General features: G+C 41.1%; 2 protein-coding genes and 1 long non-coding RNA gene across 3 annotated transcripts in view; 2 read left to right on the forward strand and 1 right to left on the reverse strand.

Annotated features, from left to right (window-relative positions):
• LOC116216762 lies at positions 1-4,845 on the forward strand. The gene is made up of 2 exons (XR_004160167.1): positions 1-301; positions 4,521-4,845. It is a non-coding gene; the product is annotated as an uncharacterized LOC116216762 (long non-coding RNA).
• Positions 1,034-22,199, reverse strand: part of ACAD11 (acyl-CoA dehydrogenase family member 11) — a 27,792-nt gene continuing 6,626 nt past the window's right edge. Inside the window, exons 9-20 of the mRNA XM_010712930.2 lie at positions 21,961-22,084; positions 20,504-20,581; positions 19,987-20,125; positions 19,765-19,872; positions 18,501-18,599; positions 7,205-7,271; positions 5,176-5,261; positions 4,895-4,966; positions 3,911-4,065; positions 2,533-2,649; positions 1,967-2,076; positions 1,034-1,453 (exon numbers count right to left, since the gene is read on the reverse strand). Of these exons, the coding sequence (XP_010711232.1) occupies positions 1,339-1,453; positions 1,967-2,076; positions 2,533-2,649; positions 3,911-4,065; positions 4,895-4,966; positions 5,176-5,261; positions 7,205-7,271; positions 18,501-18,599; positions 19,765-19,872; positions 19,987-20,125; positions 20,504-20,581; positions 21,961-22,084 (1,270 nt within the window). The 3' untranslated portion in view covers positions 1,034-1,338. The remainder of the gene's footprint in view (positions 1,454-1,966; positions 2,077-2,532; positions 2,650-3,910; positions 4,066-4,894; positions 4,967-5,175; positions 5,262-7,204; positions 7,272-18,500; positions 18,600-19,764; positions 19,873-19,986; positions 20,126-20,503; positions 20,582-21,960; positions 22,085-22,199) is intronic.
• ACKR4 (atypical chemokine receptor 4) lies at positions 11,809-16,468 on the forward strand. The gene is made up of 2 exons (XM_010712929.3): positions 11,809-11,947; positions 14,478-16,468. Exons 1-2 carry the CDS (start codon positions 11,871-11,873, stop codon positions 15,556-15,558), a joined length of 1,158 nt encoding a protein of 385 aa, XP_010711231.1. The 5' UTR covers positions 11,809-11,870; the 3' UTR covers positions 15,559-16,468.

Consider the following 22,199-nt stretch of genomic DNA (forward strand, 5'->3'; position numbering starts at 1 on the left):
TTCTTGGCAGGAAGCAAGAGGAAACCAAGACAAATGGAAATGTAGGTTGTTATTTGACTGTTTGACAGGAGCTCTCATCTCTTATTTTTCAGATGTAATGAATTGATATGAAGAAACTTATTTGCAGGAAGCTTCCAGCTGCAAATACTTTGCCTTTGTACTACTCTGAGTTGAGCAGCTTTTGCTAGAACACTTTTCAGGTGACCGCTCACAGAGTTTGGTTTGGTCTTCAGGATGAGACTGCAGCAAGTTCTGACCTTAAGCCTGGCAGTTGTGTGTGCTCTCTGAGCTCTCGTATCAGGTTGGTTGGTAATGCAGAAAGACAACACTTGTTATCTTGGTTAGTTGTTAGTTGTTGATCAGTCCTGTATAAGCTGAAAAGCCCTACCTTTGTAGAAAATAGAACTACTGATGGTGCAGTATTCTCTGCTTGGTTCTGTTGTATTGATGAGTTGTGTTGTAAGTAACTTGTGACAAAAGTGGTTTGTTAATGAGGAACTGTGATCTCTGAGAACTTCACAGAGGGACACAAAATAGCAGAGCTGGGTTTGAGTGCAGTGGCCATGAACTGCCCTGTGCAAGTCAGCATTAGTCCCAGTCAAAATTCAGCCTTTCAGAGGGGAAAGTGCCACCTACGCTCAGATATCTTTAAGAGCTGAAGCCCGGAGGAGGTTTGAGGATGCACAAGGCAGGATGCAACGGAAGACTAAAAGAGTGCCTAGAAGGAGAAAAGGGAGGAGATAACTTTGTTCAAAGTAAGAAACAGCTACAGACGATCTGCTGTGTCCTAGCTCTGTCTTGCACTGCACTACCCCTGACTTGGTGGGGGGGGAGGGAGAAGGACTGAATGTAATGTTCAGTGAAAAGGAAGGGAGTAAGAAGGGGTGAGGAAAGAGGACTGGACTGAAGCCATGTTCCGGAAAGAGGAAGAAAGGCATTTCTATGTCATCTGATCAGTAATGAAGTTTATGTTGCTTTGACATGACGATAAAAAGTTATAGTGCTTTGGCTCAGAGCAAATAAAGCACTTTAAGCCTTTTAGAAAATAGATTTTATTCAGTTATAAAGAACCCAGGAACATCCTGCTCTTTATTTGTTTTACATATGCCCTTCCTTCAGGTGTGGGATTGTAAAAAAAAAAAATAATAATAATAATAAAAAAATAAAAAATGTAGTAATTAGTAAGTGCAATAATTATGAGTAAAGGTTGAGAAGACTTATTGCTTCAAGCTGGAATCAGAATTTTGTATTCATTCACTTTTAGCTTAAACAGAATTGTACTGAGCAGGGTCATCTTTTCTAAGACCCCCATCCACCTGAGAGGGCTTTATGCTGACATCAGATTTTTGCAGTTAGCTTCTTTGATTGATCAAGTAGTTCCCACCTTGCAATTGTTGACAGATGAACTTCATCAGGCCCATCTGCCACACGTAAGGTCCGAATGTATGCAAACCTGTGCAGGGAGATCTGAATTAGGGGCTGAGTTCGAGCCCTGCTGCAAAAGCGAACCGGTCTGGCAGTGGGAATTCTCAGATCTAATTTTGATATAATCATGTTCTTTGGAGTCTTATCAAAAGAGCCATTGCATGGGAGATGTTGCAGCTGAAATCTTCTGGCAGGGTTGAGATGCATGTACTGGAAATTCTGAAGGCTTCACCCCAAGGCATGCACAAGGGATTAAACTGAGCTTTAGAAACAGCTTCTCTATGCTGCACATCAGAAGTAGTTTAGTGTCCTTGGCAGCTATGTGTGTGGGTTTTTTAGCTATTTTGGGGTAGGTTGTTTGGTTATTATTGTTGTTGGGATAAAGCAAGGCCATTTAATTATAAAATTCAGTTTGTGCATGTGGGTGTACAGCCCATGACTTCTGGTTACTTGAGGTAAAAACAAACATGTACTGGAATTACACCATTACCTTATCTTTAAAAGAGCCCTCAGACAGCAGAGATAAGTCTTCCTTACTCACATAGAAGCCAAAGGAAAATCCTGGGAAACTCCAGCTCCACCACACACTTGGATTGCACAGTCAATCACTTTAAGCACAGCTCGAGGCACAACCACTTTGGTCATGGCTATCTGTAGGCAGAGGAGAACTTATTCATTTATGAAACTGTTATTAATATGTTTACCTAACAGTTCTACTGAAAACTGGTATCAGATAGAACAGTCTCCTGGAGGACTGAATGAGAGCTGTGCTGTTCCCATTCCTGTTCCAAGAAAGTCTCGAGAAGGGACAGCCATGCAGAACTATGCTGGTGTGCTAAGATGACTGAGCCATACTTAAACTGCTTTAGTTTTCAAATACATCTCACCAGGTTGAAGTCTTTAAGCTGAGTGTTTCATACACTCTCAGTAGGAGAAACAAAAGCACATCCTAACAGTTACTATTGCAACATGAAGCTGTACTCTATGATTAGGCAGACTTTCAGCAATATGTTTTCACTTAATTTCAACTAGTTATCTCCTGAAAATGTGCAGGTATTGCATCTCACAGGTCCTAGGCCAAGGCTGCCAAAAAAAAAACCAACTTACTTCTTTCCTAGCTTTTCTGTTGCCCAACGTGTCAATCTTGCTGGCTGTTTTCAGGGTAAGCAGTCGAGCTTGTTCTATGCTAAGGCGGCACTCAGCGATCCAGTGGGCAATAACTTCCTGCAGAGACAAAAAACAAAAAAATTGAGAAAAAAGAGGCAGAAAGTCATTTAATGCCTTCTGCCTGGTCAGCCTAAGCCTGCCCTAAGGAAGACGCCCACATTGCTCAGTCATTTAGAGACTCCAGATCCACTCCCGCTTCTGTGTCCATCCCCACTGCCTGCTACCTCTCTTCTTGAAGCCTTTCAAGCTGGCTTGCTTTCCCTCACCTGCCACCACAACTCACAATCACTTCCCTGTGTGACATGCCCTAGTATACAAAAATTTGGGAAGAGAGAATTCAGTTCTGTTTTTCCTAAGCTAGTGGTGGTGGTGTGTTACATGTGCAGGCAAACAGCTGCAGGGTTGTGCCTGCTGCATTTATCTTCACGGTGATCCAGCAGTAGCTCCCTTGAGCCAAACTAAGATGAAATACATGACGATTGCTTGTAATATGCTCTTAGCAGCCCCTCCCTGCTCTTAGCTCATTTCCCTGTGCAGCCCACATAGTGCATTGCTCATGTGATGCTTGTCAATAAAAAGCCATTTGGAGCCTGAGCCAGCTTCAGGCATGCTCCTGGCTGGAGTGTGAATGTTGCTGCCTTGGCAGGCACAGCACTCACTTCAATGCAAGGTCTTGGGGCTTGGCTTATAGCAGCAAAGGTGGTCTGAACCCCTATGCAGGTTTTCAGACGCTCCCTCCTGCTGCCAGCTCCCAGGGCTGTCACTTCCACAGGGGCAGGGTGGAGGTGATGGTCAGCCTGTCACTGCAGACAGCCAACAGCTTCTCCTCTCAGCTGGGGAGAACCTGCTTCAGTTCTGCAGCTGTGTCCTGCCCTAAGGTGCTGCCTGTGCTGAACTTCTGAGAAATGCAGAGGGTGCCTCATCCAGTTTTCATTTTGGTAGCAAAGGCAGGTTTGGCAATGATATGACTGGAAAATGTACGTGTAAGATTACTCCCTCTGGGTCTGCACAAGTTTTTTTATAAGCTGTGCCAGACAGTGTCTCAGCTTCCTCTTTCCATTGCCTTCACTTGTTTCTTTCCAATAGTTTCTTTCCAATAGTCATCCCAGCTGCTGGGTAAGATTGAGGAACACTTGAAATGCAATAAACCAACTTTTAAAAGCTGATGATTCTTAAAAACAAAGTGCCAACTTCTTATTCCTATTGATAAAAGATAGCGAGCACACTCTTGTGCAACAGTATTTCAACTCCAGATATGGGTAAAACAAAAGGTGATGTCTGGAATAGATATGAATAGAGAAGGTGAAAACATGCTTACGTGGTGGTACAATTTCTTCCCAAAAGTCTCTCTTTGTGCTGCACGCTGGCACAAGATCTCTAAAGCAGTTTCGGCTGCACCAATGGACCTCATGCAGTGATGAATGCGGCCTGGCCCGAGCCGACCTTGTGCTATCTCAAACCCCCTTCCCTCACCTGGGTGGAAAGAAAAACAGTCAGAGTCAGATCCCTTGATTTCTGCTTGAAGTGATCTATGGCTCAGAACAGAAGTGTCTACACAGCAGCAGAGCTAGAAGTAAACTTTGAAGTTTATTTTGTGTAAGTGTTGTGCTTGTTTATCTACATCTACACTGACCCATTGTTAATACTACTCACAGCACAAAGATCACCCTAAGATGGTTGCTGAGAGGGTTTGATTTACTTGGTATAATTTAAATGTTAATCTCACACTGAAAAATATGAGAAGCTAAGGGAAGACTTTGGGGTTTCCAAGTCCAAGAGCTGCTAAAGAAAGTTCTTTCGGTGCAATAAAAGTATTTTTAAAAAGAGAAAACTATTTAAATTGTCATTTTCCAATGGAGAGAACTAGAAAAAAGCTCTCCCTGCAGAAGGTCACATTGTTGGCCTGCTCTCTTGCATTTTTCTTTCAGTTCCTCTAAATCTGCAGCTACCCAGACTTGGACGGCCACAGACTGCAGCAGAAAGCTCTTTTTTTAAAAAGTGAAGTCCACGAAGACTGGTTTGGGGGAAAGAACATCATCAACACTTTCTGCTTTGCCCCACATCCAGGCACTGACTTTTGCACAACTGCTACAGCTACGTTCTTCCTTCAGTCACCCTTTTGCTCTCAGCAAGTTAGATCCAAGCAGCAGGCAGACTGCCAACCACAGCTGGACACACCTTATCTAAGGAATCCTCCTTACATGTTTATATTAATTTCTGGTAATTCACAAAATAAACCACTGTTTTTGTAAATTTGCTTTGTTGCTGTACGTATTAAGGAGCAATTAATATTGAAACTCACCCAGTATTATATTGGAGACAGGCACTCGTACATCATTAAAATGTACCTCAAAATGTCCTCCGTGGATCTCATCTACAGGTATAGAGAAAACAGCAGCAGGATAAAATGAAGGAGGATAATGTCTGTGCTTAAAGAAAGCAAAACGAGAGGCCTTACAATTCCTAATGCTTTCTCTACACGCATTTTACTGGTCTGTTTCATACACAACACTGGTTAGTATTACTACAGCTCTGGGATGGCTAACAGTAACAGATGTACAGTCAGCAACTCCTATCACCTACCCGTGTAGCCAAACACTGAGAGCGGTCGTATCAGCCTCACTCCCGGGGTGTCCATGGGGACAATGATCATGCTGTGCTGCTTGTACCTGCGTCAAGACAGAAAGTACGTCTTGTGGTCAATTTTTAGCCTCCTCTCTGTCCTATTCCCTCGCTTTTTTATTTTTTACCCTCAGTTTAGCAATTGCATACATGTTGACATTTACTTCTGCATATTGCAGCCATCCTGTCTGCATGTAGTAGCACGGCACATGGGTGGACCACCAAATATACCACTGCCACCTAACGTACCTTGAATGAAAAGCTATTCCCTCTGTCACCTCTGCAATGCTCTACCATCTGCTTCTGTCTCATACAGCCCATTTCCTCCCCCAGCCTTCCTTCTTCGTCTCAGAACATGTTTATCATCATCCTGATTTTAGCTTGCCTATAGTTCAGGAAAGTAATCCTCATGTTTAAATGCCTCCAGGACATTTAAGGAGGGTCACACAGGACTAGAGGTGACCTCCTGAGTCCCTGAGCTCCAGCTCTAGAAAGTGCATCATGTCATTCCCTCCATCACCCTTTGTGCAGCTTCCAGATAGCCCAGCAGATGTCACAGGTCGCACGGCTGCTGGACAACCCACCCTGGATGCTGGAAAACAAACAATGCTTATTTCCAAAGGGAGCCTAAACACATCCAAAAATTTCTGATAATCACTGGAATTTGGGCTATGATCCAACATAGAGACATAAACGTTTCCAGTTGTATGTGCTACAAGCTGCACGATTTCAGCAGGCCCAGTTGCAAAGTGTTTTACACATGGCTTATTTTTTTGCAAGTGGCAGTTTTAGCGTGGCACTAACGAACAGCTGAACAAGATACACTGCATTATTTACTTGAAACAGAAAGAAGTGAATATTGTATTCACATATATTCAGCTACACGATGGGGAGATGGCTTTAAACTGGATTTAGACTAGATATTAGGAAGAAATTCTTTACTGTGAGGGTGGTGAGACACTGGAACAGGGCCCAGCAGGGCTGTGGATGCCCCCTCCCTGGAAGCATTCAAGGCCAGGCTGGATGGGGCTTTGAGAAACCTGGTGTACAGGGAAGTGTCCCTGCCTATAGCAGGGGGTTGGAACCAGATGATCTTAAATCCCTTCCAACCCAAACCATTCTATGACTCTATGATATAGGAATGCAATCTGAAGGTCTGATTAAAGATGTGCGATGGTGTCACTACACATAACTTCATAGAAACATCCCCATGTTTCAAACTTTTTATATCTGGAGATAATTTTTTTTGAATAACTAAGTTAGTAACCTTAGTAGGTCTCTGATATGTCTCATGTACTCATTCTGCTCAGGAAAATTCTGAAAGGTTTTGGTTTTATTATTGTTTAAGCAAGCAGTTCTTGTTAACTGCTTTCATAAATCACACTTAGAAAGTAAACTGTAAGCCTGAGATGTGAGAAACTGCAAATTGAAAGGCAAAAAAGGGAGCATGGTTCTGTTGAAAGAATGCAACATTCTAGAATGCGTCAGGTGCATTCACATCATAAACTCTTCTCATAAGCTAACACACACATTCTGCCCCAAATACAAGGATTTAGCATGTGAGAATGAGAGGCAACATTCAAAGGAGTGATTTTGGGTGGCGCTGCATGGAGCCAGGAACTGGCCTGCATGACCCCTGGGGCTCCTCCAAACTCTAAGAATTTCCTGATCCAATCCATCACACAGCTGCACAAGCACTACAGTGAGTGCAATGGAAGGGATGCATTTGGTGCAAGTTGGTGAACAGATCTGGAGGTTTCAGTCATCAGAGCTGACCAAAAAATAAAATAAAAAAAAAAAAATCAGGATCTTGGTCATCTGTATTTTTAGCTAAACACAGCCAAGGGTTCAGAAGTCCTCTGCAAGTCACAGCCACATCCAACCAACCGATCAAAGCAATTAATGCTACTGCATCTAAAGCTTTTATAAGCAGTGACACCTCCTGAAAACAAATTATAGGCAGCTCTTTGAACTTCCTAAGAAACCTTACCTGGATGCTGAGGAGTTCTTGGTCTTGCCCATTACAATTGCAACTTTGCAGTTGGGGTTCCCAGCACCTTAAAAAAGTCACAAACACAGAAATAGTTTTTAATATAAAAATCTCAGTGTACAATCAAATGCAGCTTCGTATGGACAAATATTTCCTTTCGTGCTACAGGAACAAAAGCATGCAATCTACTTCTGTGTTTATACTCTGAGTAATCAGACAGTAAGTAACAAAATCCATCTTAATCAGACAGTAACAAAATCCATCCTATTGCTTAATATGAAAAAGGGAGTCAACTTGTGGGGAGGAGAAAACCAAAAGCCAAATATCCAAACCCTCCGGGGTTGAGCTCCACCATCTTTTCTGAAGAAAAGTGAACAAGAAGGAACTTGAACCTATTTACTTCTGTCTGCATTACAGCTTAACGTGTGACACAAAAGCAAACCTGAAGCTGTGACGCTGCCATTTCAAAAGCAAAACCTCTCAAAGCTATGAAGACTGGAGGAGCTGTATGGGAATGAAATGTCAACCCCATGACAGCCACTGAGTTGTGCAAATAAGACTACTCAAGGCCACCACTGACAACTTTGCTATTACTTCAGCAGCTCTGGAATTAGGATTTTGCTCCCCCTTATGCAAATGATTTTAGTTTGTGCTTCAAAAAAGATCTCATTGTAAATAGTTATCTCAAAATAATTTGGCAGCATTTCAAGCTACCAATATGCATCTCTGCACCATTCTACTGTACAAGTCCAAAAAGATTTGGCCATTGATTAAAGTGCCATAATTCTAAAAGATATGATCCCACTATTTTTTTCCTTAAAAGTTTCCTTGTACCAAAGCACGCTCTCATTCCTTTCAAGGTCTCACACAGGCAACAAAGGGAAAGAAAGGCAGGATTATACTTGACATACGTAACTATCAGCAGCACTTTTATCTCTATCACAAGGGAGATGGCAAGCTCCACAGAGATTCAAAGATTTGGCACATGCCAACTTCAGGTGTTTTGATGCCAGAAACAAAGAAGGCTTTGTAGCTTCTCTGGCAGCTGTTCTCACTGGATCTGGGAGCCTCCAGTCTACACAGTGCAATCAGCTGGCTGTGAGATGAGCTGCTCCCTTGTGAGAACCACCGCTGTGATGGGCAGGGAGTGGGAAGAGAGATTTCTTTCATTCTACCAAACTCCGAGGGCCAGACTGCTGGTTGTTTGCCTTCCTCTTCTGCAATATGCTCTTCATCCACTGTCCTCAAAGCACAGTTATTTGTGGCCTACAGGCTGCACTACACCAATGCACTGAAAAGCTGGCATGGGAGGGGATCAATCAACTCAGTAGAATCTCAGATAGTTGACTCCTCTGGACAAATACAACAAGCAGGCAGTGAGCCCCTAAATAACACATCATACACCTTGCAGCATAGCACCATAAAAGGAGAAATGCTGTATTCATGAGCAGTATTTGTCTTTTTTCCCCACAGAATTGCATATGTGGTTAAACCACATTTATCTTGGTTTACAACAAAGGTTATTTTCCGGAATCACAACATAAACAGTTTTGTAAACTATCGTCAAGTTATATCCCTGCTTCAAAAAGGGCAGAATTCTTCCTTTTTATGTAAAAACAAACAGAAAAAAAAAAAAAAGCAGAAGTTGAACTTAGAGAGGAGTTCACTGAGAAGGAGACGTCTGGCAAGAAGTTCTCAAGCAGCACCAGTAAGTTTCAAATGAACTTTTCATCCATCCGTGCACAGGAAAGGAAGACAGCTTCCTGGCCATTCCCACTTCTCAGAGCTATTTATCCAACTCTGAAGTCCTGGTGCACTGTAGGTCTCTAAAAGACTGCATCGCTTTGAAAAAATGCAGACTGCCTGGATGGAATAAATCCCTCATTTATAAATGGCATTCAAACGTTCATTTTTATGGAATTCCAAGAAGCTGCAGGAGGATGGGGTAAGAGGCAGAGACGCCTGTCCTTTTGGCAGGAATTAGCAGTAGTTTTGCAAGAAACAATTCAACAAGCAGAAATAAGAGGAATGTTAGGTGAGTTTTAAGCGTAGTTCCGCACAACCTGTCCACAGCTTTTATACCACAACACTGCTACATTTGGAGACACTGCAAGTTTAAGCAACGTTTTGTATTTTCAAACCCTTCAGACATTCGCGTAGGCAAAGACAGGGATATTTAAAAATGCACTCCGGGGGTTGATCAGAATCCTACTAGTTGCCTAATCACTGTTATCAGAGGCATAAGATACTCAAAATACTGACCTTCAAAAAATCAACTTGCATATGGATTCTTCTAGGTAGAGAATGCTGAATGTAGCATAGACACGAACAGCAGCAGACTTTACTTTAAAAAGCTGCTATATAGCCTGGTTTCATAAGCTAGTTACCATTTTTCAGTGTCCAGCCTTCAAATGTTTGGCTAGGAAGACTAAGGCAGGACAATCTGAATATTCAGAATACCTATGACTTTTGTCATGCTGGCTGCTGCACTGATAAGCCTGCTGGGTTACCCTTCCCAGCCAAAGATCATAGAATCACTGAATGGTCTGGGTTGAAAAGGACCACAAAGATCACTTAGTTTCAGCCCCCCCCGCTATGTGCAGGGTCACCAACCAGCAGACCAGGCTGCCCAGAGCCACATCCAGCCTGGCCTTGAATGCCTCCAGGGATGGGGCATCCACAGCCTCCTTGGGCAACCTGTTCCAGTGCGTGATATTTACTGGCTTGGCAACTTCCTAGAAAGGCACAGATGAACAGACGATTCAGACTGTCCTGCGAGATGTCAGGTAGATGGCAGTGTGGTACTGGTTGCCCTCAGTGAGATCTTCCAATGGATACAAAAGGACCTCCCTCCCAAGAGGTATTTTCTACTTTCTGGCACACTTGCAGTCCTACAGTTCTCTCCAGGTAACACTGCTGGACACCCAACTCACTTATGGTAAAGTTTATAATGGGCCCTCAAGGAAACAGGAAGACAGACAGCGCGGGGGATCTGCAGAAAATCAGCAGAGGCGACTCAGTTCTGCACTGAGCGTGGCCACTACTTACTCCCAGCCTGAGTTCACAGCCTCTGATGGCGCCAGTGAAGGCAGCTGCAGTTTAGCAATGTTTCCTTCCCTCTCCTCCATCTCCTATACCCTAGGAGCTTTCTCAGTTCTACCATGATAACTCTATCTTGATGGAGACAATATTAAGACAAAGATAATTCCAGAGAACTGGGAGATTCACTTATTTTAAAGAGATACAGCCAGGCCTCTTAAGCAATGACACAAGTTGCAAGAAGCAGACACGCTGGAAGCAACCCAAATATCCTTATCTACTGCTGTGGGGAAACACCACACTGCTATGACAGCTCAAGATGGAAACTACAGAACTATGCAAAAACACTGCAGAATTCTTTCTTTAGCTTTTAATTCCTCTCCCAAACTATTCTTCTTTTCTGTTGTGAATGCAAATAAAGCTCTAAGAATCTGCCTGTTACATTCTTTGCTGACCAGAATAAAGAACTTTTCCTTTCCCATGTTCCAAAATACTCAAAAATCAGATTAATGACTGATTCAGCCACAGCAAGTGGGTCGACTTAGCCAGCATGGCAAAAAGCAAAACCTGACTTGTGGTCTGCCTAACATCTCTCCGTGCTGTTCAACATCAATATTGCATTTACTGAAACTCACAAGGATACAGGAAAATCCAAATAGAATAAAAACTCTGGGAAATCACGAGGGACTCTTGACACTCTCTGCACAGGGTAATTCTCGCACAAGAAACCAACTTGAACTGTACAGATCATGAAAATCTAAGCAAGATCCAGCCTTCTTAGGAATTCTTAGCACACGTAAGTCCGCACCTCAGTGCAAAAGCACGAATGTATGCATGCAAAGCTCAGAACCCTTCCATCCTTCCTTTCCTGTAAAAGTATCAACGCTTTATAACACAGGCAAATACACCAAAAGCAGAAGAAACATTGCCTCAGAGGAAACAGCATTGTTTATTTTTCTTCTGCAACACCTGCCTTGCCTACAGTTCCTATAAAAAACATTACCAAATGGTGACTTGATTATGAGCCTGACTGGCAACATCCAAGGCCCTGAGAACACCCGCAGGGTGCAGGGCTATCTGCTGACATACTGGTTGATCCTTAACACTGCTTTCATACCCTCTAGCTATCATACTCCTGCTTTTGTCCACAGCACAATAATGAATGAGAAAACTCCTCTGTCTCGCAAAAAGCAAACTTATCTTTTGGTTGTTACTAAAACACAGTATATAAGGCTCTCTTAAATCCTTCTACAGGTGGCCATCTAAAGCACAATACTGTTCTGATGAAACAATACAGTGACTCCCTGCTGGCAGCTGCTCCGGACAGATCTCTCCTCTTTTTTCTCCTCTTCACATTTTAAACATGTAATTTGTTAAAAGCCTTTTGATTACGTGAAGCATATCTGGACAATGTTGAGAAATAGGAAAAGAGCATAGACATTCCAGAGAACATTGCATTCAGGGTTGAACAGGAAGGAAAATAGGAAACGTGAGAGTTCAATAGGAAAGGTTCCAAGGAAAACAGGATTTGTTGTTGTTGTTGTTATTTTTTTTTTAAACTGGCAAGTCAAAACGAAAGTGCAACTGCCTTCCAGATGGAGGGAGTGGTGCTTGACGACTAAATGTAATGCGTTGGACCAACTCAGACCATTCCACTGAAGCACATCTCACTTACAACATCTCCTACCAGCCTGCTGACAAAAGGTTAGTTCTGCTTTATTTCTTACTGCTCTGTATGCCAAGTGTAATATATTTACAAGTAGAAAAGCTAGGTTTTACTCTTACTTAGGTCAGCTTTACAGATAGATGTCATTTCCAATGTTAAAATTCAGTTATTTTGGTCAGACAGGTTACTGCTCAATGCATTAAGGAAGAACATCTGTTTAAACTGGGGATATTAACTTCATTCAATATGTGCTTGTACAATCCCACATCAAGTTTAAACAGACAGAAACACTGAATCTGTATCTAAATGGAAGGATGGAATAATACCATGCCGTGCTGTCTGTTAAGAAACCTGTATCTCCTAGAAAACAATACTTAAAAAAGCAGCCAAAGTTTTGGGTATTTGTGGGCAGTTTTGTGCATGGTAACATTCCTTGTATGTGAGAATATTCCTTTCTGTGCACAACATCCTGAGGCGTACTGTAAGATTCAGCAGACCCAGACTGCTTTGATCTTATAAGGAATCCCACTCAGAGCACTGCACGGGACAGAGGCGAAGTCCCTTCCACTGCTGCTCAGCAGCTCCACAGGACGGCAGTGCTTTATGCCTGAGCAACAACACAAGCAGGAGTGACAAATATGAAGAAGTATGCTAGCCAAAACATGACTTTATTTTTAAGAGAGAAGTATCAACAGCTGAACACTACATATCTCTTTCCATCACGAAGTCCAGTCAGCCAAAATCACATCGGGCAGCAGAGCAAGCTCCCTGTCACAGCCAAAGTGCTTTGTGATACCCACACTTCTGAAAGTTTGCACCAAAATGTTTATCATTTTGCCTTCAAGAAAATCTGCCTGTGATCCAATTTGATTAAGTATTCCCAGATAGGTTCTGCAGTAACAGTTTAGATTACAGCCCAAGCTTTTCAATTAAAGTTTTATTTTTCTTCTAGCCTTGCCTAAGAGGATTAAACTTGCCCTGTAGTCTTCTACTAAAAAAAGAGACATTCACAGCTGATGTCTGAATCTCTCCTCAAAGTACTATAAAGTTCAAATGATTACCCCTGCTGAAAATTCCTGCTAACAGACACTGTCAGGCACACAATAGGTAACCCTTGCCAAACTAAGGAACAGAATTCCATGACTTCCCATTCCGCACACTTCAGTTAGGCAGCAGTACACGACAGACTGCAAGCCTTAAACTGAGAGTAATCATTGTTTAAAGTTTAATGGAAAGTGTTTTGAAATGTTAGCAAAAAAAAAATCCAAAGTCATTAAGAGTGAAAGCCAAACCAAACAGTTAATTGCCATCTGAAGCAGTTTATAAAGTATATATAGCAGATTCACTGAATATATGCATCCATATATAACTCATAGAATCATAGAATGGCCTGGGTTGAAAAGGACTACAAAGATCACCTAGTTTCACACCCCTGCTATATGCAGGGTCACCAACCAGCAGCCCAGGCTGCCCAGAGCCACATCCAGCCTGGCCTTGAATGCCTCCAGGGATGGGGCATCCACAACCTCCTTGGGCAACCTGTTCCAGTGCATCACCACCCTCTGTGTGAAAAACCTCCTCCTAATATCTAACCTAAACCTCCCCTCTCTCAGTTTAAAACCATTCCCCCTTGTCCTATCACTAACTACCCTCGTAAACAGATGCACCCCCTTCTGATCCCTTCAAGTATTGAAAGAAATATCAAGTAAGAACAGAAATTATTCATTTCTGTCTGTTTAATCAATCTGCGTTCCTGAATATGACATCAGCCAGTAGCTTTTTTTCCTGGCAAACAGAACACATTAAAAATATTTTTGAGGAGAAGATTTAGGAACCATTCATTTAAACCTTATCTAAAAACCAATGCTGGTATTCAGAGTTTTGCCAAGATTGGAAAAAAAAAAAAAAGAATTAAGAGCTTTGTGCAGAATATCTGACAAGCATCTGTTTTCTTCTAACACTGACCTCAAATTCAGAGACACTGCAGGAGATGCGAAAGGGCCATGTGATTTTCATCCTCAGCAGCTCTTTGCTACTGCCATGAAGAAATCTTAATGCCATTTATTTCCAGGGAATGTGGCACTGCAGTACTGTAGTTTACAACTGAAAGAAGTTCAGCTAATCACTTAGAGAACACAGCTACTATTGAAGAAAAATATGTAGGACATGACTTGCTGAAGAGTGAAGATGAGAACATTTAAACTTCAGTCTTAAACAGGCAGTGAGGATACAGCCTGAGTGTTTACAAAATGAATTTATCATGAGATAGGACTTGAAAAAGCAGCTGAAGTTGAGAACTGTTTGGGTGCTTGTGGGCAGTTTTGTATGTGGTAGGATTCCTTTGGGTGCATACCATCGTGAGCTGTCTCCAGCAGCAAGATTCAGGGTACCCACACTGCTTGATCTGTAGGAGCAGACTAAACGCAGTCTGTTCCACAGCCATTCAGGAACTGACTCCCTAGGACAGCTGTGTTATACATACCGAGTTTTAAAACTTGAAGCCTGTATTATTTCTTTGATGACTTCCCAACCCTGCCCCTCCTCTTTTTCTTTTTGTTTGGCTTTCAGCTTTGCCATGGGCTGGAGCGTGAACAACTCAACCGATTACTGGATTGAGGACGATGAGCATTACCTCAACTCTGATATAGATTACAACACATACGAGTTTCTCTGCGAAAAAGAAGATGTAAGAAAATTCATGAAAGTATTCCTCCCCGTGTTGTATGCATTGACTTTCACTGTTGGAGTTGCTGGAAATTCATTAGTGGTTGCAATTTATGCCTACTGCAAGAAACCAAAGACCAAGACAGATGTGTACATCATGCACCTAGCCATTGCTGATTTGCTCTTGCTCTTTACACTTCCCTTTTGGGCTACAAACGCAGTGCAGGGATGGGAACTTGGAAACTCAATGTGCAAGCTCACTTCTTCCCTTTACACCATGAATTTCAGCTCTAGCATGCTGTTCCTGGCCTGTATCAGTGTGGACAGATACAGGGCTACCTCTGAATCCCAACGTCGCAGAAGAGCTGGAAAGCACTGCAGCGTTACCTGCCTCTGTGTCTGGCTGGCTGCCATACTGCTCAGCATCCCTGAACTGATATTTAACCAAGTCATGAGACACAACAATAGGAATGAATGCCTTCCTATATTTCCAGCGAACATGGAAACACTTTTAAAAGCAACCATTCAGATCTTAGAAGTTATCCTGGAGTTTCTGCTTCCTTTCCTAGTAATGGTGACCTGCTATTCAGTTACTGCTCGGGCAATCTTTAGATCTGCAAATGCTAAAAAATCTAGACCCTTCATGGTTCTGCTGGCAGTAGTGGCTGCTTTCATAATTACCCAGCTACCTTACAACATTGTTAAGTTCTGGCGAGCCATAGATAGCATCTACCTATTGATTACTGACTGTGAGGCGAGTAAAACCATAGACATTGCACTCCAGGTCACCAAGAGCATAGCTCTGTTTCACACCTGCCTGAACCCAATTCTGTACGCCTTCCTGGGTGCTTCTTTTAAAATGCATGTTATGAAAATAGCAAAAAATTACGGGTACTGGAGGAGACAACAACAGCATGAAGTACCTGAAGAAATCTCTATGAATTCTGAAGTCCGTACTGAAGAAACAATTAGCTTCACTATATAGACTGTTCCTTTCATTATCTTAAGCAAAAAAGGGATTACTTACTAACCTGGGGGCTATTTTCAACAGCTGTTTCTCTGCAAGTCATCTTTCAGATGAATTTTGAAGCCTGCAGACAAGCTAAGACACTACACTGAAATTCAAAAATGGAACACGATCAAAATTAAGCACCAGGCAGGAAAAAAACACTGAAAGCGCTGGAAACAATTAAGGAGGTATTTCTTTAAAAAAATAAAAATAAAAAAAAGCAAACAAAAGAAAACAAAATCAAAAGCAACAGGATATTAAATTGCTCTGTAGTGAAAAATCAGCACAAACAACCAATTTAAAACAGAAAAGGAAACCATCAGCAATAAAATGACAGTACAGGAACTTTTGTACCAAAATTCAATAATCTTACGTTTCTCCAACTACTCTGTAAAACTTCACAGCATTTGACTAATAACTCACTTCCATTTTTTTCTCCCTAGTTTTCACTCCAGAGACACAGCTGCAGCTTAAAATGAGATATTAGTTCACAACTGAGAATTGAGAGAAGAAAAAAAGTCATTTTCTATGTGTTTACACAACATATGGCAATAAAAACACTCCCCACAAGAAACACTAACTCCTGCTCTACAACTACCAAAACCAATCTTTCATCTCTCCATTTTCTGCTCACCCTAAACTTCAACAAGCCCACTTCAACAGTGGCCAACAAGAGGCACATTCCAGATTTCTGTAAACGTAAGATGAAACATGAACATCAAGGTAATGCAAGCAAAACATGAGCAGAAATGCAAGAAGAAGTTTTAAAGTTAACCTTCAGACACAGGGCGTGGAATTTTTGGTTGGAATTTGTAAAATAATGAGATAGGGAGGTATAGCCTTCTAAAATATGCAAAGATACAATAAAACATACGAGTACTCAACATGTATTGTCTTGCATTTTTTAAATGCTTTGCTTTGTTTGAGTAGGTACTGGCATCTCCAGCATAGGGTTTAATCAATCAAAGGATAAATGACTTCCCTTGTGAATGAGAGGGATTCTGACTCCACACAAACTCACGATTGGTGGGTATCTATAGTTTTTCCATTCATGGGTACCAAAAGCTGTCTGCTGCCACCAATGGTACTGGGCTGGAGATTCCGGGAAAAAGAAAAATAAACAACTGCAGTTTTCCTATTTATCTCTAGGAGGATTTAAAATACATTGGCAAATTAGCTTTCCAAACACACCAAAAAAGCGTTATTTACAGAATATTGCCTTCAACCATCCTGCAGGCTCTAATAAAGAGCTTACGAAAGACAACAAGAACTCTAATTGTCAGACAATGTTCCTAATTACATAATCGTAGACTGAAAGAAAAAGCTCTACAAAGACAGACAACAAACAACTGTAGCATAGGCAAGAACACAAGCTTTTTCTCTCTGTTGAGATGACAAAAGCCTTTAGAACTTCTGTCCAGTATTTTGAGGAACAGTGGAGCAATTAGCAATGCTTGGCACATGGCCTACGCACACATCATCAATCTGATACGCTTAAACCAGACTAGATTTACTGTAAATGTGCAAAGCATGCACACAAAGCTTAGTAATCATCTCCAGTCCTTCCATGACGCAGAGGACTTCCTGTATGAGTAAGTTATGTTTGTTTTTCACACATACAGTGACTGCACCTGAGTGATGTTCTGACCAGGCTGTCAGGCTCCTGCAATTCCCAAACATCCAAGGTCTGCATGTTCACCCAAACTTGAGAGAAAAAATAAACAACTAGATCACCCATTTCTAAACCCCCTACTATAGGCACAGACACCTCCCTGCACACCAGGTTGCTCAAAGCCCCATCCAGCCTGGCCCTGGACGCCTCCAGGGAGGGGGCATCCACAGCCTCTCTGGGCAACCTGTTCCAGTGTCTCACCTTCCTCACAGGAAAGAGTTTCTTTCTAATATCTAATCTAAATCTACCCTCTCACAGTTTAAAGCTATTTCCCCCTGTCCTATCACTACCTGCCATTATAAAAAGTTCCTCCCCAGCTTATGACACACATAACTCAGCCAAGCCATTCTGTGAAATCAATTAAACAGTAATACATTTTGTGCATGACCTTTGAAAGAACTTTCCCATTACCCCCTCAGGAACTGCAACTCGTTACTGGAAGATATTTTCCCAGAGCAAGGGTAGCAGCAAGCAGCTAAGTGATGTTTTCAGGTTGAGACACCACGCCTCCCTCTGTCTCCAGATCTCCACTGCTAGGAAACTGAGTGAGCCCTATCTTCTGGTGAGTCTCGGTATTGCACAAGTCAATCTACGCATGGGAGCTGGCCCACACAAAGGTACTTAAATGAAATATTCACATTTCACTCTAGTTAGCGGCTCAGTTTATCTACTTTGCTTCCAAACTCTCAGTGAATGATGATGTTTCAGAATAGGTCGCTCGTGTTTTGGTAAGCAAACACACACACCAAAAACAGTACTCCAAAGTCAGGGACATTCAGCACTTATAGTTCAACCTACTGATTTTTCTGGGAAGTTTCTTGTTAAAAAAGAAAAATCACCTCAAAGAAGCAGACTATCAACATCACAAACCAGATTAACAATCAGCCAAAGTTTACTGGAATGCCACAACACACTCAAATTTCAAACACAAGCTATCAAAGACAGTTTCATAAAAACAAAGTTTTAAGACTACAACCATAAACATGTAAGTCACCTAAGGGAATGAGGTATACTTTGAAGAAAAATACCAGCATTTGTTCTGTGAACTAAATTAAGAGGTTCTAAAACAGACCCAAAACCTCAAATTCTGCTTTTTCCGTTGTTTTACCTTCAACTGCCTTTACTCAAGAAGAAATTTTCCAATTCAGAAATGGAAGAGCAACATTTCAGATTTTGTAGTTATTTATTCCAACTCTTAGGGAGAATTTCAGATTTAGTCATTCCTATGCAGTGTTTCTGTACTTACCACTGCTCCACCATTTCTTGCCATTAATCACATAACTATTGCCATCTCGCTCGATGCTGCATTGCATATTGGTAGCATCACTCGAAGCCACATCAGGTTCTGTGTTAAAGAAAAAAACAACACACACCACTATGTTAAGTATTCAAGTTGTAGTACTACCACCACCACAAATACATGGGTCTAGATATACTCTAATACCAACGTCACTGTTCTGCTCCCAGCAGAAAATGCTGTTTTCAGTACGTCACTCTGCTGTGGTCAAAAACTTTCTATTTTCTGATGACATGTTATTCATAGCCAACTTAAACTTGCTGGTTGTTGAACTCAGACTTCCCTTTATAGTAAACAGACTTCTTCTTTTCCAGATGTTTTAAATCCTTCCTCCCCCCAACTTATTTGCAGATAACAGTCATCCTTCTCAGCCTATGTTCTCCCAGGCTTTTCTCAAATGAAAATAAAGAAACTTAAATTACTTTTCTGATGGATTATGAAATAAAGTTGCCAGAAAAGCATCACCAATTATCATCTGCAACAGAGAAGGCTATCATCTTTCATGGGAAAGAATCTTCTCCCATTTGGTGAACACAATGACAGCTGGTTCTGCAAGGCTGAGTTTTCTCAACTCCTGCTGATGCAGGAAGATCAAGATTCTGACATCATGTATTCAAAAGCTACATTCCTAAATGAAGGGCTCACTTTTCCAGAGATGCCACAAGAAGATCAAACAGGAATATAATGCTGAGCTGCCGACATAAAGTAAGCACAAAACTACAATACTTATCAAAATCACCATACTTGTGCCTACATTTCCAGAGAACCCAAAAACACATTATAGACCAGGATAAATTCTAAGTCTGGCTCATACAATAAAATATATTTTACTACAACTAAAAATAAATTGAAAATATATGGAAATTGTAATATGGTAGAGTATGAGAAACAGTAACTATCAGGGAGGGGCAGCAAGGTTTATTCACTTTGTGCTCATACCCTAGAGATGACTTCATATTCAAACACAATCACAGATATCACAGAAATTTCGGTATTAATTTCTCAGAATCATAAAATGGTTTGTGTTGGAAGGGACCTCAAAGATCATTTAATTCCAACCCCTCCACTGCAGGCAGGGTTGCCAACTACTAAGTCAGGCATTAGACCAGGCTGCATCCTCTAACACATAACAACTTATGATTTTATACTTTTTACATGTCGTCGTCAAATTTCTGCCATTTGCCTCTTATTTTCTTCTGGAACAAAAACTTACCTGTCATGCAGAAACAAGAACTAATCTTCCCTTCTAGAAGGGGCTCCAGCCACTCTTTCTTTTGCTCTTCAGTCCCATACATGTGCAGAACCTCCATGTTTCCAGTGTCTGGGAGAAACGAGTGGTTATGTTTATTTCTTGAGACACACAAATGGTAAGGCATCAGATGCCCAATGTTTTTAATGCTCTCAGTGCCATAGTTAAGGCACAGTGTTTGCTAACCAGGTGCCTGACAGTTGAATATCTCAGGAGCAAAGAAGCGTTTCCCTGTTTCCTCAGCTATTAGTGCATAGTCAAGCTGGCTGAGACCGCTGACCGCTGGGAGAAAAAGATTCCACAGACCTTCTGCTTTGGCCATTTCCTGTTCAGAGAATCAGCAGGGAAAACCATTAGCAAATGACCTTCAAACAGCAATGAAATTCTGGCTTGCTGACCATTTTCTTTCTTCCTATGTCTAACACGCTGTCCAATGTATCTGATGGCTTTCCTCAGTAGCTATTTTCAACAGCTACAGCTTTGAATTAAAGTTCAGATGTCCACCTCACAGAACTCACGTCTGCTTTTCTCCTCTCTTGTTTGTGTCTCACAACTCCTTCTGCACACTTTCTTCTTTTCCTTTTGCTTCCTCACTGTTTCTTTCCACACAGATGGGATTACTTCTCCAGCAGCACACATTTCTTAAGGTCCGTGCCTGTTTCTTTTACTGCTAGAGCACTCAAGAATATTTACCATCCCATACCTTCAGCCTCTCAAGCACTGGTGGTTTCTTCCATCTTTCCTCAGTATTTCCATGTTTAGCATAGTATTCTGCTATTTCCTAAGAGAAATAAAGTTTGTTTAAATTAACAACACCTATAACATACACAAATTATGTTTTCTTTCCTACCCCTAAACCTCAATGTACCACCATAAAATATTCAGCACAACTTCTTATTATGCAGTTGGTTTCACTGCAAAATTTTATAATTGTAATCATTTCATTTTGCAAGACTTAAGATGCACCATGAAGATGACCCCAATCATCGGTACGTTTTTTCATACATGGAAATGGTTTGAAGACATTTAATATGTGCTGACAACAGCAGAAGGTCAGTGTTTTCTGACAATAAACACCACTGTTGACCAACAGTACTACATGAGAGAAATGAACCCAAAATTAAAACCACAAATAGAAGCCCAAAGTGCTGACACCTAAATATTAGGTTTCCCATATATTCAGACATATAAACTCAGTTATCTTTTTTTCTATAAATTTGAAATAACACACTTGTTTTCTGTCAGCTGTTCAGCAGATTATCAAAACAATCATTCCAAGCATCAATGTCTAGTTACTAAGTAAAGCTACGTATTTGTAATCCTAGTATTTTCCCACATATGCTCTATAATGTACAGCACTCCTTCAAAAGTGCCCTAGAACCTGTTTTAGAACAAAGAAATTATCATAAATGCAGAATTTACAAGTCCTGACTCACATTTCCCATTACCAGAAATAACTTACAAGCCCAACTCTACTCAATTGCAGAGCTTTCGTGGCTACCTGTGGTTCGTTTTTAATCAAGTACACATAACTACTCTGAGGCTTCCTCAGACAATTCAAATTAGTTACAGAAGGACTACTGAGAAACTTTCATGTGAAGAACTTCAACTGTTAGACAGGCTGTCTTGATTTTGCTTTTTTCTTGGAACTGAAAAGCAAATCAGCTCATAAGGAGAAAGGGAGAAAAAAAAACAAGCGGGATTTAGAACACACGAGGTTGAATATTGTCTATGAGGTCCTTTTTTCTTTAGAAAAGGAACACAACACTTGTATGTCTGCACAATGCTGGAAATCAGCATCTTTACACGAGAATGAAAGACTTCAGAGCTTTTGTTAAAGGTATTTCATAAAATACCTTTAAAAATGACTTTGGTTTTGTTGGTTTTTAAGTACACTTTAAACTTCAAAAAGCAAAAAAGTTTTAAAAGTAACTTTTCAATGCATATAACACTTTAAATCTGCAAAAAAAAAAACCATTCATAATAATGATTTCTATTAATGTTCTGCAATACCACAAACAGCACTGCATGAAAAACAAGGCTGCTCTTGAAAGAAAAAAGAAAATACACAAGGACATGACTTCAGCACATGGTTTTACATTTTTGTAACTTCTGCTCATAGAATGTTCATTTACAAATAGGTTTATAAAAAGCTTTTACCTTCTCAGCTGGATATACGTGCTGCTTCATGAACTGCTTTACCTTCAGCAGCATTTCTTGGCCTTTCGTACTTTGATAGAACAACTCTCCAGAAGTACTGTGCTGCATGTTGCTGAAAGACAATCTAAAGAACAACCAGTGCAATAAGTAAGACCAGATTTTCCCTCACAATGATATAAGCTGCCTTATATAGGCATTTAAATAAGTGAAGCTGTAAGTTCTGCCTCACCTCTGACCAG

Source organism: Meleagris gallopavo, chromosome 6 (genome assembly GCF_000146605.3).
Source record: "Meleagris gallopavo isolate NT-WF06-2002-E0010 breed Aviagen turkey brand Nicholas breeding stock chromosome 6, Turkey_5.1, whole genome shotgun sequence".
In the NCBI taxonomy this organism is placed as follows: Eukaryota; Metazoa; Chordata; class Aves; order Galliformes; family Phasianidae; genus Meleagris; species Meleagris gallopavo.